General features: G+C 50.2%; 1 protein-coding gene across 1 annotated transcript; it reads left to right on the top strand.

Annotated features, from left to right (window-relative positions):
* The first annotated feature begins 638 nt into the window (after positions 1–638).
* Positions 639–2498, top strand: LOC147967260 (uncharacterized). The gene is made up of 2 exons (XM_087531081.1): positions 639–1320; positions 1407–2498. The coding sequence occupies exons 1-2, from the start codon at positions 850–852 to the stop codon at positions 2496–2498; spliced, it is 1563 nt and encodes a 520-aa protein (XP_087387207.1). The 5' UTR covers positions 639–849.
* Positions 2499–19071: the final 16573 nt, after the last annotated feature.

Here is a 19071-nt window from a genome sequence, read left to right as displayed (position 1 = left end):
AACGGGAGTTGCATAATCTCATAGTTATAGGAACATGTATAAGTCATGAAGAAAGCAATAGTAACATACTAAATGATCGGGTGCTAAGCTAATGGAATGGGTCATGTCAATCAGATCATTCTCTTAATGATGTGATCCCGTTAATCAAATAACAACTCATTGTTCATGGTTAGGAAACATAACCATCTTTGATTAACGAGCTAGTCAAGTAGAGGCATACTAGTGACACTTTGTTTGTCTATGTATTCACACATGTATTATGTTTCCGGTTAATACAATTCTAGCATGAATAATAAACATTTATCATGATTAAGGAAATAAATAATAACTTTATTATTGCCTCTAGGGCATATTTCCTTCAGTCTCCCACTTGCACTAGAGTCAATAATCTAGATTACACTGTAATGATCCTAACGGGGAAAATGCTCGGATGCATGAGACGAACACGTATGCAAATGCAATGCACATGATGATATGATATGAGATGCATGACAACGATAACAACACACGGAGGCAAAGACCCGAACCCGAGGAAATAAAATAACTTAAGGCCGGAAACGGCAAGAGTTGGATTACATATTGGGTAAATTACATCCGGGGTGTTACAGCTCCCGAATGCGGCGCGGCCAAAGAAGGGCAAGACATCGGCGAAGAAAAACAAGGCGGCGGACGGCTCCGGCACCTCCAAGGCGAAGAGGAAGAAGCTTGCGGGGCGTGCGACGGGCGCGGCGGCTACCGAAGCGCCGGCAAGCTCACTCGTTGAGCCGGCAGCCGGCGCGCACAACATGTTCGACGAAATGCCTCCAAGGTAAAAAAATTCTAACTTTTCATTTTTTGGTTATTTTTTGAATGCATTCGTCACATATAGATAGCTTATTTGCATTGTGCAAAAAAAATTGTAGTCTCAATGATGATGCATACATGTCAACGATGGGTGTTGGCTCCAACAATTCGCATTGGTCTCAAACCAATGACATGCATTTTCAAGACCATGAGTTCGAGGTGGACGAGGAGGGTGAGGGCATTGTCGATGCACCGAAAGGAAGAGCGGGCAATTACACCAACATCGATGACATCTTACTATGCAATACTTGGTTGCAAGTGTCGAGGGATCCATCCGTTGGAGGTGATCAAAGTAGAGATGCTTATTGGAACCGGATGAAGGAACACTTTGATTCTTGCAACGTGAGTGTAATTGACCGCTCCAACCGATCACTTAGGTCCCGGTGGTCGACAATCAACTCGGATTGTCAAAGGTGGGCGGCTTGTCAAAAGGCGGTTGACAAGTTGAACCCAAGTGGCACAAATGAGGACGATAGAGTAAGTGCCATTTCATCTTACATGTTGGTGCTAAACTTGCTTTGTTTTGCTTGTTGTTGGTGCTAACTTGCTTTGTTTTCATGTAGTACAACATTGCGCAAAACTTGTTCAAAGAAGAGGAGAGGAAAACCAAGAAGGGGAAGATCAAGAAAGGAAGGGTCTTTACTTTGCCTCATTGCTATGATGTGTTGAAGGATGATGAGAAGTGGAAGAAGCGCGAAGATTTGGATGATTTGCATTTGAGCGACAAACGGAAGCGAACAATTAAGTTGGATGATGAGGAGGAGGAGGATGATGCATCAAGTGATGACGGCAAGAGAAGCCCCACACCCAACTCGGTTTCATACTCGAAGCCAAAGCGGCCGGATGGGTGCAAGAAAGACAAAACCGAAAAGAAGAAGAGGAAAGGAGATGATGAGCTCAAAAATGCTATGGAAGCTATTGTGAAGGCAAGAAAAGAAGCCAACGAGGTGAGGAAAATGGCAAGGACCCAAGATGCCGCCGCCGAGGAGAGAAGGTTGGCGGCCGAGGAGAGGAGGGTGGCGGCCGAGGAGAGGAAGGTGGCTTTGGAGGAGAGGAAGGTGAGCAATGAGGAGCGAACTAGATTGTTGGAATGGGAGAAGCACTTGTTCTTCTTGGACACAACTAACCTCAATGCGGCGCAAAAGGAGTATGCCAGTCTTGCCCAACAAGAAGTCTTGATCCAAAAAAGAGCCATGGTTCGTGCAATGGGTGGCGGTGCCCTCGGCGCAATGGGTGGCGGTGGCATCGGCGCCATGGGTGGCAGTGGCATCGGCGCCATGGGTGGCGGTGGCATCGGCACCATGGGTGGCGGTGGCCTCGGCGCCATGGGTGGCATGGGTGGCGGTGGCTTCGGCTCCATGGGTGGCATGGGTGGCTTTGGAGCACCCCCCCCCCCCGACGCTATGGCCACGATGGGAGGCATGAGTTTTGCTTCTCTCATGGGAGGCATGGGTGCACCTCCGGCCGCCATGGGCGGAATGTCTTTCAATGAGCCTCCTCGCACACATTCCCATGAAGATGCCATTGAAGATCTTGCCAACACTGTCGGAGCTTCACGTGATGCGGTGCGCAATGAGGAGAGGGAGGAAGATTCATCTTCGGAGGCGGAAGAATCGTCTTCTGAAGATGAGGACGAGGACGAGGATGAGGAATGATGTGTCTTTCCTTTGTGTATTGAACTTGATTTGCATTTTGAACTTGGTTGGATGAACTTGTGGGCATGATTTTAAACTTGTGGGCATGAACTTCATCAACTTGTTTGTGTGAAATTTTTATTGTGTTGAAAATGTGCATCATTTTGTGTTGAAATATGCCATATGCAATGCACCGGCGAGTCGCGCGCGCTGCTGGAGCGACGCGCGCGTGCTGCATTTTAGCGCGGCCGCTGGAGCCAGTGCTGTGCGCCGCGCCAAACCAGCCGATGCGCGCGCGGCATATGTGTTTTTTGCGCGCGGCGCGACCGGCGCCTGTTGGAGATGCTCTGAGACATGCGAACCATGTCTATTGGTAGATATGCATGAAGAAACTCCATACAGATGGATCATTTGGACTCACTTGATTTTGAATCACTTAAGACACGCAAATCATACCACATGGGCAAGATGACTGAAAGGCCTCGTTTTTAGTAAGATGGAACAAGAAAGCAACTTGTTGGAAGTAATACATTTTGATGTGTGCAGTCCAATAAGTGCTGAGGCGCGCAGTGGATATCGTTATGTTCTTACTTCACAGATGATTTGAGTAGATGATGAGTATATTTACTTGATGAAACACAAGTCTGAATTATTGAAAGGTTCAAGTAATTTCAGAGTGAAGTTGAAGATCGTCGTGACAAGATGATAAAATGTCTATGATATGATCATAGAGATGAACATCTGAGTTATGAGTTTGGCACACAATTAAGACATTGTGGAAATTGTTTCAAAACTAATACCGCCTGGAACACCATAGTGTGATGGTGTGTCCGAACATCATAACTGCACCCTTTTGGATATGGTGCATACCATGATGTCTCTTATCAAATTACCACTATCGTTTATGGGTTAGGCATTAGAGACAACCGCATTCACTTTAAATAAGGCACCACACAATTCCGTTGAGACGACACCGTATGAACTATGGTTTAGAGAAACCTAAGCTGTCGTTTCTTAAAAGTTTGGGGCTGCGACACTTATGTGAAAAAGTTTCAGGCTGAAAAGTTCGAACCCAAAGCGGATAAATGCATCTTCATAGAATACCCAAAAATAGTTGGGTATACCTCCTATTTCAGATCCAGAAGCAAAAATGATTGTTTCTAGAAACGGGTCCTTTCTCGAGGAAAAGTTTCTCTCGAAAGAATTGAGTGGGAGGATGGTGGAGACTTGACGAGGTTATTGAACCGTGACTTCAACTAGTGTGTAGCAGGGCACAGGAAGTTGTTCCTGTGGAACCTACACCAATTGAAGTGGAAGCTTATGATAGTGATCATGAAACTTCGGATCAAGTCACTACCAAACCTCATAGGTCGACAAGGATGTGTACTACTTTAGAGTGGTACGTAATCCTGTCTTGGAAGTCATGTTGCTAGACAACAATGAACCTACGAGCTATGGAGAAGCGATGGTGGGCCCGGATTCCGACGAATGGCTCGAGGCCATAAAATCCGAGAGAGGATCCATGTATAAAACAAAGTATAGACTTTGAAAAGAACTACTTGATGGTCGTAAGGCTGTTGGGTGCAGATGGATTTTAAAAGGAAGACGGACAATGATGGTAAGTGTCACCATTAAGAAAGCTCGACTTGTCGTTAAGATGTTTCCCGACAAGTTCAAGGAGTTGACTACGATGAGACTTTCTCACTCGTAGCGATGCTAAGAGTCTGTTGGAATTATGTTAGCAGTTACTGCATTATTTATGAAATCTTGCAGATAGGATATCAAAACATTGTTTCCTCGACGTTTTTCTTGAGGAAAGGTTGTATGTGATACAACCAGAAGTTTTTGTCAATGCTGAAAGATGCTAAAAAGTATGCAAAGCTCCAGCAATCCTTCTAAGGACTGGAGTAAGCATCTTGGAATTGGAATATACGCTTTGATGAGATGATCAAAGATTTTGGGTTTATACAAAGTTTATGAGAAACTTGTATTTCCAAAGAAGTGAGTGGGAGCACTATAGAATTTTTGATGAGTATATGTTGTTAACATGTTGTTGATCAGAAATGATATAGAATTTCTGGAAAGCATACAGGGTTATTTGAAAAGTGGTTTTTAATGGAAAACCTAGATTAAGCTACTTGAACATTGAGCATCAAGATCTATAAGGATAGATCAAAATCGCTTAATAGTACTTTCAAACGAACACATACCATGACAAAATTTTGAAGGAGTTCAAAATAGATCGGCAAAGAAGGAGTTCTTGGCTGTGTTATAAGGTATGAGTATTGAGTAAAACTCAAGACCTGACCACGGCAGAATAGAGAGAAAGGATGAAGGTCGTCCCCTATGCTTTAGACGTAGGCTCTAAAGTATGCAATGTTGTGTACCGCACCTGAAGCGTGCTAAGCCTTGAGTCAGTCAAGGGGTACAAGTGTGATCTAGGAATGGATCACAGGACAACGGTCAAGGTTATCCTTAGTAACTAGTGGACTAAGGAATTTTCTCAATTATGGAGGTGGTAAAAGAGTTCGTCGTAAAGGGTTACGCTGATGCAATCTTTGACACTAATCTGGATGATTCTGAGTAGTAAACCGGATTCGTATAGTAGAACAGTTATTTGGAATAGCTCCAAAAAAAGAGCGTGGTAGCTGCATCTACAAGATGACATAGAGATTTGTAAAGCACACACGGATCTGAAAGGTTTAGACCCGTTGACTATAACATCTCTCACAAGCATAACATGATCAAACACATAACTCATTGAGTGTTAATCACATGGTAATGTGAACTAGATTATTGAATCTAGTAAACTCTTTGGGTGTTAGTCACATGGGGATGTGACCTTGAGTGTTAATCACATAGCGATGTGAACTGGATTATTGACTCTAGTGCAAGTGGGAGACTGTTGGAAATATGCCCTAGAGGCAATAATAAATTAGTTATTATTATATTTACTTGTTCATAATAATCGTTTATTATCCATGCTAGAATTGTATTGATAGGAAACTCAGATACATGTGTGGATACATAGACAACACCATGTCCCTAGTAAGCCTCTAGTTGACTAGCTCGTTGATCAATAGATGGTTACAGTTTCCTGACCATGGACATTGGATGTCGTTGATGACGGGATCACATCGTTAGGAGAATGATGTGATGGACAAGACCCAATCCTAAGCCTAGCACAAGATCGTGTAGTTCGTATGCTAAAGCTTTTCTAATGTCAAGTATCATTTCCTTAGACCATGAGATTGTGCAACTCCCGTATACCGTAGGAATGCTTTGGGTGTACCAAACATCACAACGTAACTGGGTGGCTATAAAGGTGTACTGCGGGTATCTCCGAAAGTGTCTGTTGGGTTGGCACGAATCGAGACTGGGATTTGTCACTCCGTGTAACGGAGAGGTATCTCTGGGCCCACTCGGTAATGCATCATCATAATGAGCTCAATGTGACTAAGGAGTTAGTCACGGGATCATGCGTTACAGAACGAGTAAAGTGACTTGCCGGTAATGAGATTGAACGAGGTATTGGGATACCGACGATCGAATCTCGGGCAAGTAACATACCGATTGACAAAGGGAATTGAATACGGGATTGATCGAATCCCCGACATTGTGGTTCATCCGATGAGATCATCGTGGAACATGTGGGAGCCAATATGGGTATCCAGATCCCGCTATTGGTTATTGGCCGGAGAGGTGTCTCGGTCATGTCTGCATGGTTTCCGAACCTGTAGGGTCTACACACTTAAGGTTCGGTGACGGTAGAGTTGTTATGAGATATTAGTATGCGGTAACCCGAAAGTTGTTCGGAGTCCCGGATGAGATCCCGGACGTCACGAGGAGTTCCGGAATGGTCCGGAGGTGAAGATCTATATATAGGAAGTCCAGTTTCGTCCATCGGGAAAGTTTCGGGGGTAATCGGTATTGTACCGGGACCACCGGAAGGGTCCCGGGGGTCCACCAGGTGGTGCCACCTATCCCGGAGGGCCCCATGGGCTGAAGTGGGAGGGGAACCAGCCCCTGGTGGGCTGGTGCGCCCCCATGGGCCCCCCCCTGCGCCTAGTGTTGGAAACCCTAGGGATGGGGGCGCCCCACCTGACTTGGGGGCAAGTCCCCCCCTTGGCCGCCGCCCCCTTGGAGATTGGATCTCCTAGGGCCGGCGCCCCCCTAGGGGTCCTATATATAGTGGGGGGAGGGAGGGCAGCCGCACCCAAGTCCCTGGCGCCTCCCTCTCCCTCCGTGACACCTCTCCTTCTCGTTGGTGCTTGGCGAAGCCCTGCCGAGATCCCGCTGCTTCCACCACCACGCCGTTGTGCTGCTGGATCTCCATCAACCTCTCCTCTCCCCTTGCTGGATCAAGAAGGAGGAGACGTCTCTCCGTTCCGTATGTGTGTTGAACGCGGAGGTGCCGTCCGTTCGGCGCTAGGATCATCGGTGATTTGGATCACGACAAGTACGACTCCATCAACCCCGTTCTCTTGAACGCTTCCGCTTAGCGATCTTCAAGGGTATGAAGATACACTCCCTCTCTCTCGTTGCTAGTATCTCCTAGATTGATCTTGATGACACGTAGAATTTTTTTGAATTATTGCTACGTTCCCCTACAGTCTTAATATGTTTCCTACTTATCTTGTCCTCCAAACAAGTAGACTTTCCTTGCTTTTGCTGTCAGCCAGCCCACCGATTATCAGGTTATGAGCTGGCCCTCATCGAGCCGCCTTCAAGACCTTTGGGCCTTCTCGTCCACTCGGTCGATGGGCCGAGTTATCTATGCGCTGCCAACCATCCACCGGGTTGTTTCACATGGCAGGTCATATCGTGGGGTATATTCCCAACAGGCCCAGACGCCACCGTGGTACGTCCGGCAACTCTCTGGCTCCGCCTTGCGCTTGATGTGCTCAACACATTGTTTGACATGATTGTTTGTGATTTTGTTTGGGAAAGCGATCGATTCCGATGCTTCGTCGAACGAGGAGTATGGACGGGCGGAGCTTGATCAAATGATTCAAGATGAGTTCTTCGATTCGTCGGATTCGAACGAAGAAGTGGACATGATTATGCCCATGAGCATGCAAGAGGAAATGGACCAACAAGCGGAGCATATTCTCAACTTCAATGTCTCAATCAAAGGGAGAAGATTGATCAAACGACACAGGGTGTCCGTAGCAAAGCTATTGCATAAGGACCATATTTGAACCGAATGGCAATAAACAGAGCCACTTTGCAACAATGCAGGAAGCGGCTAGGAAGGATGTGGAGAGGGCATTCGGTGTGCTTCAGGCTCGTTGGGGAATTGTGTGGAGCGCTGCAATGATGTGGGAATCAGAAACTTTGTGGCAGCTGATGACATGTTGTGTTATTCTGCACAATATGATTATCGATGATGAGGGTGATGGTGTAACCCAAACCCATGATTTTGAAGCACCTGGAGAACAAATTGAAATCCCGAAGGATCAAGATGCGGCTCAGCTGCTGAACTTTTTGCAGATGCATCAGAATGTCCGAGACCGGCAGGTGCATACGCAACTACTCAATGATCTGGTGGAGCACATGTGGACCCATAATGGCAACCAAGGAGCCAATGCTTGAGTTTGGCACTTAAAATAAATTTTATGTAAACACTATCTATGCTTCGTACCAACATTTGCTATTTACGTGCGACATTGGCTTGTATGATTGGCGTGCATGGATTTGAGAATCCGGATTTAAGATATGTGGATGTCGGGACGGAAATATGAGGGCCCGTTCGGATGCATCTGCGGGCGTGCCCGGGCGCGTCCGCGGACGTATATGGGTCAGATTTGCCAAGTCCGGCTGTAGATGCTCTTACCACATTCACTAGTGAAATTTTCGTGTCCATTTTTACCCCTTCTTAGTTTCCATGTCCCCATGAGAAAATCAAGAGAAAATAGTCTCCCCCCCCATCCCCCTCCCCGCGATCTAGGGTTTCCGCTGCCGCCGTCGGAGAGCCGCAGGGCAAAGCCGGGGCGAGGGATGATGGCGGCGGCGGTGCCTTGCTCTGTCTTGGTTCTAGGGGGCAGGCCATGGATGGATCGCCACGTAGGTATTCGCGGTCTGACGTCGACCGCGCAGTGTTGGGGCTTCTTCAATAGTCGAGGGCCCACGGAGGCGGTGCGGCGGTTCCTGGTGGTGGTTGCATCGCTTGGACTCCAGCAGTGTGTGGTTGTTTACCGGTGGCAGGAACATTCCCTTGGGGTGTGGCAAAAGACGGTGGGGATGGATCCAGTGGTCCAGCCAGTGTTGGATGCGAGTATGGCAGCGAAATTTGATTTCGTCCTTCGTCGGAACCATCGATGGCGGCGCGTGTGGGCGTTGTTACCTTGCTGGAGACATTGTGGGGAGATTTTCGGTCCCTGTGTGCAGTGGGGTCTCGATGTTTTTTTGGTCTAGAAGGATTTATCATAATAGCATTGTTTTATTAATGTTCAGAGCATATGTGGTGTGATAATAAGTTTTGTCTCAATTTCCTATTGCGGACTCGATGTGGTTACAATGTTTTTATTATTATAATTTGTTGTCTCATTCCTTTCACTAATATATATCTTTGATAGTGTTTAGGATGAACAGTAGAAGTTTTACCTCTATCTTTTATGGTGTTTAGGATGAACAGGAAAGAGTTAAAAAAAATCTAAGAAGGTAACATATAAGTTGCAATCTTGTGTAAATCCAAGGTTATATGATGTATCTGTTCACTTTGTTTTTTTTTCTTTGAGGATCGATCTATGTGTTCCCTTGAAACATCTATGTAAGTTGACTGTTCAACTGATTATGATTAGTGTATTACTACATACTAGTATTGATTTTGAGTGGAGAGGTAATTAAGGTAGGTAGGCTTGGCCATTATAGTAGAGTAGTTTCTTGAGTTAAGTGAAGACTAGCAGGCGGAGGCGGGGCGGCACGCCGCGCACTTCATGAAGCCCGTATGCGTGGCTGGGTTGTTTTTCTTATAAAAGAAAAGAAGACAGTGGGTAAGCGAGCTGGCAGTTGATGGTGTGCAAGCCAATTTAACTCAGATAAAAACCAAAAGATACCCACGGTTTCAAACATTTAGCCACTCCGGAGGCCAAAGCCGCTCCTAGCCTTTGCCTCCGCTATTCAATCCCTCCTCGTCGTTGTCAGATGCCGTCTGGCTAAGCGCGGTGGTGGATAGTGGCTGTGAGGACGTGCGTTGCCTCACCTTGGTGCCTCCAACCCGCTCCTCAGATCCAAGGTCCCGGAGTCGCCATCTCCTTTTTGGTCAGCGGGTGTAGACCCTTCGACGGCTTCTCGCATTGGCCATAGCCATGGGGAGGCCCTAGATGGATCCGACGTGGATGTTGCGGCTAGGCGGATTGCGACCCCATAAACTGATCTACCTTACTCAAGATATGGTTATGTCAGCTCCTTGGACGACGGGTTTAGGCAAGGCTATCTCCTGTGAGATGGCAGTCGGTGGTGATGTGCTTCGTCTCGATATTGGACGGTGTGCTGACCACTCTGCCCTGCAGTGGCAGCCTCGCCGCAGATTGTGGGGTCACCAAAATGTCTTTGTGAGGGTTTCTCTTTCCAGATCCGGTGGTTGCCTTGGCAGTGAAATGCATTCCATGGACGATGGCTTGACATAGAGGATATGATTGTGCAGCAGCGGCGATCGGTGTTCTAGCCCAACACATGTAGCTGTTAGGCGGAAAAGTGGCGGCAACAACACATGATTGACTTCGATGGTGGTGTACCCGGTCTCGAGCTTCGTGGTGAAAACCTAGGCTTGGCTCGAGTTGGTTATACCTGGCAATAGTGATGTTTTTGCATCGTTACCCTGTTGAAGGCATTATCCGGATTAACCTAGCTTTATATAGAAGCTAGAGTGAGCAAAAAAGCTACGCTTTGTACTACTCACAACGTTGTGGGGGCTGGGCGTGCGTGCGGGTGTTCATAAGGTTAAGTGTAACTAAGCATATGTGGTGTACTGTGTTGATATTGGTGCTCCCATTTTTCTGAATTTATGCTGTAAGGCTTAGTCGTGAAAATTAGCACGCATGAGCAACATAATTAGAGATGCATTATCAATCAAAATCAAATTTAATTCTCACGGTCTAAATGGTAGATACTCTAAGGCACATAATTTTGTTTGATTTGCTTATCCTATAGTGTCTTGCAGAAAAAGTTGTTAGGTATCGCATCATAATTAACTTAACTTTATATAGAAGGTAGAATGAGCAAAAAAAAACTACACTTTATACTATTAACAACGTTATAGGGGTAGGGTGTGCATGCGTGCGTTCTTATGAGTGAGTGTAATTGAGCATCTATGTTGTACTGTGTTGGCACTTATGTGTGTATTTTAAATTTGTTTCAGTCTCTTCGGGTAACGTTATAGGGGTAGGGTGTGCGTGCATGCGTTTGTAGAGATGAGTGTATGTGAGCATCTGCATTGTACTATGTTGGTATTGGAGCTCGCATTTTCCTAAATTTATTTTAGACTCTTTGGTGATATTCTTTTGGTGGGATCTGCGATACTTTTTCGATGGGAAGAGATGTTTCCGTAGGCTATGAAGACGACTATTGTGACTTTATCAATCTCAAGAGATTGTGCCAGCTTAGTATCCGTGTATAGGGATGAGTATATGTGTGTGTATATGTAGGACGGAGTTTAGGATTAGGCTAAGCCCCGGGCCCAAGCTGCTACAGTTCTGCTACAGTGTTGAAACAGGGCACAATATGCTACAGTGAATGAAGTGCTTAGCCTTCCACACTAGTCCCACTGCCACTGCCACTGCCACTGCCACTCCCACATACATACAGAGAGGACACTGTAAGGGGGGTAGAAAGGAAAAAAGAGTGCATGCTCAACTTGTGCTTACGTTACGTGGAAGGAAGGGTAATAATACGTACGTACGGAGCTCAACGGTGAAATGAAATGACGTCCGTCGCCGTGAGTGGTCGTCGAGTCATTTCATTTCAATACAATACCAATACAATACAATACGTACAATGCTGTGCCGGCTGCTGTTGTCATATCCCGACCGAACGGGGAAGCGATTTGGGACGATGGGGATCCATGTACTACATGCTGCTGTTTTTGCAAAACGAAAAAAGTCCAAAATTAACAAACCTTCAACTTATAGACGACGAAAGCTAAATCCAGCCCTAAACTTGCAATCTCGGAAATCAGCACATCCAACTCTCTGATCACACTTTATTTTAAACCTTGAGAGCGTTTTCAAACAGCCCTGAAGCAAGTTTTTTTCTTCTTCTCTTTTCCGTAACACGCCAAGTAAAAAATCTCAGGAAAAACAAACTTGCGATCTGCCTCTCCTAAACTGATGCGGCTACCTTTAGCTGATGTTGCTATACTGAGAGGCCAGAATAAGAGTATTTATCCACGCACAACAGCATCGAGATTTGACAGATTCTTTAAGGGCGAAAAAATATTAGAAACGTGCAGGCACGAACAATTTTTAAATCTCCGATTTTTTTAAAGTGCAAACACTTTTTTAAAATCCTGAATACTTTTTTTTTAAAAAAATGAACATTTTTGGAAAACACAATCCATTTTGAGTTAACACTATTTGAGACATAAACATTTTTGGAAAAAATGCCAACAGATTTTAAAATCTGAAGAATTTTTTAAAATGGTTATATAGTTTTAAAATGGTTATGCCACGTCATCTACCCAGCAGCACACACGCGTGCGGGTGAGTGGGACCACGCACCGCTGGTGAGAAACCTTATCCCCTTCGATTTCTTTTCTTGTTCTCCCCTTTCTCATCGAGAGCATGACCGGCCGACCCCCTTCCCCCTGCTCCAAATCGGCGAGAGGCCAGGGCCGCCGCCTACCCCCGCTAAGGCAAATCACTACCATTGAGGGAGGGCCACCACACGCCATGTCGTTTCACCCACGTGAGGAGGCGACCATAGTGGGGTGCCCCCGCGATAGCGCAGATCGCCTGAGGTAGGATGAGATGATGTAGCAGGGGAGTTGCAAGGCGGTGCTGTGACGGGGGAAGTTTACCCACGCGGACGTGGTGATGGCGTACCTCCCGCGCGCAACCGGTGAACGGTGGACCTCGACCCAGCTACGGCGAAGTTGCAAGAGGCAGTGGCAAAGCTGCAAGTGGGGGAGCTCGAACCGGCCAGGGAGGGAGTTGCAACCAGCAAGGCAAAAGTTGCAACCGGCAAATGGCGGAGCTGGAAACAATGTTATTTGTGCTGGAAGGTACGGCGTGCGATCGATGTTCAACTCTTGTTTTTTGGCTGGAAGCAACGATTTTGTTTGCTAGAAAGCTCCTCTCTGGGGTTTTTTTTTAATTGCTGGAAGTAGTGATTTTTTTTTGCTGGAAGTGTCAGTCTGGATTGCTACCGTTGATGCATTTGGACGAGCGAGGAAGCTTTATATTTGCGACGAAGACAAGAGAAAAGCTACGACTGTTGAGGGAAAAAGCTGCAACCAGTGGTTGTCACTGATTTGTGATTTTTTTTCTTCTGTTGGGAGGTATGACATGCCTCGAGTTTGCGGCGGGCGAGGGCCGAGGGGAGGGGCGTGGGGGGAACGAAACGATGGCCATGTTCCTTGCATTTTTGTTTTCTAATTCCTACATTTTTTGAGATGGAACACTCGTATTTTATTAAGACACGGCTAAATCGTCAGTTACAGCACGGGTTACATCATCAGGATAGTTAAAGAACCACTGGTTAGACTCTCCAGCAACTAAACCCGCACCAATAACAGCTAGCACATGCGCTGGCTTGTTACAAACATGTGGCGTGTGTACAACCATAGCCTGGATAAATTGTGTGACAAGATTCACCTTAAGCTCTTTGAACATTTGGCCAAGGGAAGACAGGTCGTACATATCCGATGACACAGCTTGTTGTAGCACTAGACAATCAGTGCAAAGAGCTACTGTCTCAGCGTGTAAAGCATTGGAAATTGATTGGGATGAGCCCGCTGCAGCAAAAAGGACTTCATGAAAGGCATCTCTGCATATTAATCCCCATTCATTGTATCCATTGTGTTCTGAAGAGGCTCCATAATATTAATTTTAATAAAATCTGACGGTGGTGGCTTCCAAGAACTATGGATGTTCGTCTGAGAAACCGGCTTCTTATTCAGGAACTCATTCCACTCATTCACATGAAAACAAACAGCATATTCTTCATGATTTCCACGGTTTCTCTCGTGCCACCAAGACCAAAGAAGAGTAATGGTAAGCATCCTTTATTCCTCTGGAAGTTGCAAAATAGCTGTTGAGTATAGTGTATACGTGTATATTTATGTATAGGGCCTACCTCCTGTTTCCTTTGTATAGTTGAGGTTGTGATCCACCTCTGTACTTATATATACATGCCTGGTGCACCGATCAATACATCGAGATTGTACAACCCATATCTTGTCCTTCTACATGATATCTATCGCAGCACGACCATAACCCTAGCCGCCGCCGCCGCCGCTCCTCCGCGCCGCCGTCACCAGCCGCCGCCACCGCCACCCTCCTTCCGGTCGCCGTTGCCGCCGCTGGTCACCGCCGCCTCTCCCACCACCTCGCTCGCCGCCGCTGCCGCCTCTCCAAGGCCGCCGCCGTCGCGGGCTCCCGCTTCCGCCTCCCTCACCCGCGCCGCAACCCTCCCCTACCCTCCCACCCGCGTCGCTAACCTCCCCCTCCCCTCCCACCCGCGCCGCAACCCTCCCCTCCCCTCCCACCCGCGCCGCTAACCTCCCCCTCCCCTCCCACCCGCGCCGCACCCCGTCTTCCTCCACCCGCGCCGAACCCTAGCCATGAGCTCCTCCTCGTCCATCGTTTCCAACCCGTTTGCCGGTCCCGATGTCACTATCGTCCGCGACCTCAACATCCACGAGCGCGTTCCGGTCAAGCTTGATCACACCACCGCCTCCTACTCCGCTTGGGAGCGGTATTTTTCGCTTGTGTTCCGTGAGTACCTCCTGCACGGCCACGTGGACGGCACCGTGGACTCGGCGCTCATGATCAACGACGAGGAGTGGATGATCCTCGACGCCACCATCATCCGCTGGTTCTACCTCACCATCTCCAGCGACCTCTTCCACACCGTGGTGAACGACGAGGACGACGCCTATATGGTCTGGACCAAGTTCAACGGCCTCTTCACCGACAATCGGCTACAGTGCAAGATCCTGCTCTATGATGAGTTTTACGGGTGCCAGCAACTTGACTCATCCATCGATGATTTTTGCATGCGCCTCAAGAAGCTCGCCGATGAGCTCCGTGATTTCGGGGAAAAGATCGGCGATGAGCTCCTCATCAGCACCCTCTCCGGCAGCCTCAACGAGAACTTCGGGAACGCCGCCGCCAACCTCACCCTCATCCCTGAGCCCACCTTCGCCAAGGTGATCGCGTACCTCAAGTTGAAGGAGCGCCGGATGCGGGTGGCACGGACTCGCGCGACCCACACCACCCTTGTCGCAGGCACCCGCGGGGGTTCGGCCCCGCCACCGCCACGCCCGACGCCGCCCCAGCCGGCGGCGCCCGCCTTCCCGCCTGGGTTCCCGCCCGCACCGGCCGCCCCCTTCCCGCCGCCCCAGCCGGCGGCCAACGGGGAGGGGGGGTCGTCGCGGCGGTCGTCGTGGCGGCCGCAAGCAGGGGGGCGGCGGCGGTGCTCAGGGAGGAGCGCCCCGCCCGCCACAGCAGGCTCCTCAGCCGGCCCCGTGGTACGCCGGCCAGAACCCATGGACCGGCGTTGTCCACGCCTACTCCATGCCGGTTCCTCGGGCCCCTGCCCCGGGCCTTCTCGGCACTCGGCCTCAGCCACATCAGGCGTACTACGCCGCGCCGCAGCCCTACGCCGCACCCTACGGTCAGCAATCGCCGCCAGGTGGGCCGCCGCTGCTGCCCCTGACGGCTGCGCCGCCTCTCCCGCCGGCACCGTGGGACCCGGCCCTCCTGGCGGCTCTCCACAACGCTCCCTCCCCGTCCAGCTACACCGGCGGCGGCGATTGGTATATGGACAGCGGCGCCACCGCTCACATGGCGGCGTACCCTGGTAACCTTCACACCGCTCATCCTGTCCACATCTCCAACCGCATCACCGTCGGTGACGGCTCTTCCCTTCCCATCACTCATATTGGTCATACATATTTTCCGTCTAACTCCACTCCTATATCCATGTCTAATATCCTCGTTTCTCCTGAACTTATTAAAAATCTTATTTCTGTCCGTTCTCTTACACGTGAAAATCCGGTTACCGTCGAATTTGACGCATGTGGTTTTTCTGTTAAGGACGCTCGCACGCGGATGGTGCTCCACCGATGTGATAGCCCCGACGAGCTCTACCCGGTTCACTCCGCCACCTCCACCACTTCCGCCGCCCCTGTCGCTTTCGCCACCGGAGTGGATCTTTGGCATGCTCGCTTGGGTCATCCTAATCCTGCCACCCTTCGCCACATACTTCGGAGTTTTTCTTTCACGTGTAATAAGAACGAGGATCACTCGTGTCATGCATGTCGCCTCGGCAAACATGCTCGTCTTCCGTTTAGGGCTTCTTCTTTTGTTGCATCATACCCGTTTGAGTTGATTCATAGTGATGTTTGGACCTCTCCTGTTGCCAGTAATACGGGGTTTCTTTATTATCTTGTCATACTTGATGATTTTTCGCATTATGTGTGGACCTTCCCGTTGCGCCGCAAGTCGGATGTTATATCCACTCTCGCCGCGTTCTACTCCTATGTTCTCACGCAGTTTGGTCGTCCCATTCTCGCGTTGCAGACAGACAACGGGAAGGAGTTTGACAACCTCGCCGTTCGTAATCTTCTTACCACACATGGCACGATTTTTCGTCTCACTTGCCCGTACACTTCGCAACAGAACGGTCGTGCTGAGCGCATCCTTTGCACTCTCAATGACTGTGTTAGGACTCTTCTCTTTCATGCCAATGTGCCTCCGCGCTTTTGGCCTGACGCTCTCGCCGCCGCTTCTCTCCTCATCAACATCCGCTCATGTCGTACTCGCGGGAACTTTACACCTCATCATCTTCTCTTCGGTGCACCCCCCTCTTATGATGGGCTTCGCATCTTCGGCTGCCTTTGCTACCCTAGCATCGCCGCTACTGCGCCTCATAAGCTTGCACCCCGCTCCGTCGCCTGCATCTTTCTCGGCTACCCACCCAACACTAAGGGCTATCGCTGTTATGATCCCGTCTCCCATCGTGTTTTCACCTCCCGACACGTTTACTTTGATGAGATGGTGTTTCCGTTTCAGCAGCAGGTACCCCTGGTCGTCTCGTCACCGCCGGCCCTTCGACGACTCCGTCAGGCGGACGGTTCCGTTTGGCCCGCGGACCACCTCCGGGCTTTGGCGGTCCTCGCGCCCTCACGCCGGCGCCCGCCCCCTCGGCCTCCTCGGCCGGCTCTGACGGCGCCCCTGGCGCCCCTCCCTCACCCGCCGCGGGATCGGGCGCGGCCGGCTCGGCCGCCTCCTCAGCCGCCTCGACGCCGGCCGCCTCGCCGACCCCGACGCCGGCTCCCTCGCCGGCCCGGACGCCAGCCGCCTCGCCGACTCCCTCGCCGGCCCCGACGCCGGCCGCCTCGCCGGCTCCCTCGCCGGCCCCGACGCCGGCCGCCTCGCCCGCCGCCTCGCCGGCCCTGACGCCGGCCGTCTCACCGGCTCCCTCGCCGGTGGCTCCGCTGGCGCCCTCTGGCCCCGTCACCCGCACTCGTACCGGCGTTCATCGTCCGAGCCTCCGGTACACGAGTGACGAGTATGTCCTCGCCGCCTCCACTGCGGAGCCGTCGCCTCTTCCCGTGTCCGCTCGTGCCGCCCTCCGTGATCCCCACTGGCTTGCGGTGATGCAGGAAGAGTTCGATGTGCTCCAGCGGAACCGCACTTGGACACTGGTTCCCCGGCCTCCTCGCGCCAACGTCATCACCGGCAAGTGGGTCTTTTGCCATAAGACCCGCTCGGATGGCACTCTCGAGCGCTACAAGGCTCGCTGGGTGGTCCGTGGTTTTCGCCAGCGCGCTGGAGTGGACTTCACTGAGACGTTCGCCCCGGTTGTAAAACCGGGCATGATCCGCACCGTCCTCCAGCTCGCCGTGTCCCGCGGCTGGCCCGTTCATCAGATGGATGTCTCCAACGCCTTTCTCCATGGCCATCTTAAGGAGCATGTGTATTGTGATCAACCCACCGGTTTTGTCGACGCCTCACTTCCCGGACATGTGTGTCTGCTGTCCCGCTCTCTTTACGGGCTCAAGCAGGCACCCCGCGCCTGGTACCAGCGGATCGCCGGGTTTCTTCAGACACTGGGCTTCAGCGTTACTCGCTCGGACGCCTCGCTGTTTGTCTATCGCCACGGTGACACGACTGCATATTTGTTGCTTTACGTCGACGACATCATCCTGACTGCCTCCTCCACAGCTGTTCTTCAGCAGATTACTCTCCGGCTGCGTGACGAGTTTGCTATTAAGGACCTGGGTGCTCTACATTATTTCCTTGGCATTGAGGTCGTTCGCCGCCCGGACGGTTTCTTTCTTCATCAGCAGAAGTATGCACATGAGCTTCTTGAGCGTGCCGGTATGCTCAACTGTCACCCTGTTGCTACTCCTGTTGACACGAAGGCCAAGGTCTCTGCTCTTGAGGGCTCGCCTGCGTCGGATGCTCCTTTCTACCGGTCTATTGTCGGCGCTCTTCAGTACTTGACTCTCACTCGACCGGATCTTCAGTATGCTGTTCAGTAGGTGTGCCTCCACATGCACGCCCCTCGTGACTCTCATTGGACTCTCGTGAAGCGGATCCTTCGCTACATCAGCGGCACGATGACCCTCGGGCTGACACTCACGGCGTCTACTTCTCTGGAGATGGTGGCCTACTCCGATGCTGACTGGGCTGGCTGCCCTGACACTCGTCGGTCCACCTCTGGCTACTGCGTCTACCTCGGTCCTTCACTCGTCTCGTGGTCGTCTAAGCGACAACCCACAGTTTCGCGCTCCAGCGCGGAGGCTGAGTACCGAGCTGTGGCCAACGCCGTTGCCGAGTGCACCTAGCTACGACAGTTACTGCAAGAGCTGCATCACGAGTTTCCCAGGCTACGGTTGTCTACTGTGACAACGTCTCTGCGGTGTACCTCTCCGCCAACCCCGTTCATCATCACCGGACTAAACACATCGAGCTGGACATTCACTTTGTGCGCGAGCAGGTGGCTCTTGGACGCATGCGGGTTCTCCATGTGCCGACCGCTCAGCAGTTCGCCGATGTGATGACGAAGGGACTGCCGACTTCTACTTTCGAGGAGTTTCGTTCCAGTCTTTGCGTCACTGGCGCCGCTTCGACTGCGGGGGGGTGTTGAGTATATTGTGTACGTGTATATTTGTGTGTAGGGCCCACCTCTTGTTTCCTTTGTATAGTTGAGGTTGTGGCCCACCTCTGTACTTATATATACGTGCCTGGTGCACCGATCAATACATCGAGATTGCACAACCCATATCTTGTCCTTCTACAATAGCATATACTAGTCCCTTTGCGGAAATTTGCTGTGACAATTTCACTCTCACCTCTTCACGCTCGCCATCTGTGTTTCACCCATTTGCATTTAAGAAAAAGATGCCCTCCATCTTCGAACA

The sequence above is a fragment of the Triticum urartu genome, chromosome 6A (genome assembly GCF_056163025.1).
Source record: "Triticum urartu cultivar PI428250 chromosome 6A, HENAU_Tu73, whole genome shotgun sequence".
Classification (NCBI taxonomy): Eukaryota; Viridiplantae; Streptophyta; class Magnoliopsida; order Poales; family Poaceae; genus Triticum; species Triticum urartu.
The sequence above is the reverse complement of the archived record's forward strand: the minus strand, read 5'-3'. Positions and strand labels throughout refer to the sequence as shown.

What these genes read in the sequence shown, in the direction of transcription:
- LOC147967260 (XM_087531081.1), top strand. Translation starts at nt 850, where the DNA reads ATGCATTCGTCACATATAGATAGCTTATTTGCATTGTGCAAAAAAAAT. An exon ending in GCACAAATGAGGACGATAGA is followed by an intron (nt 1,321 to 1,406) that starts GTAAGTGCCATT and finishes GTTTTCATGTAG; the next exon opens with TACAACATTGCGCAAAACTT.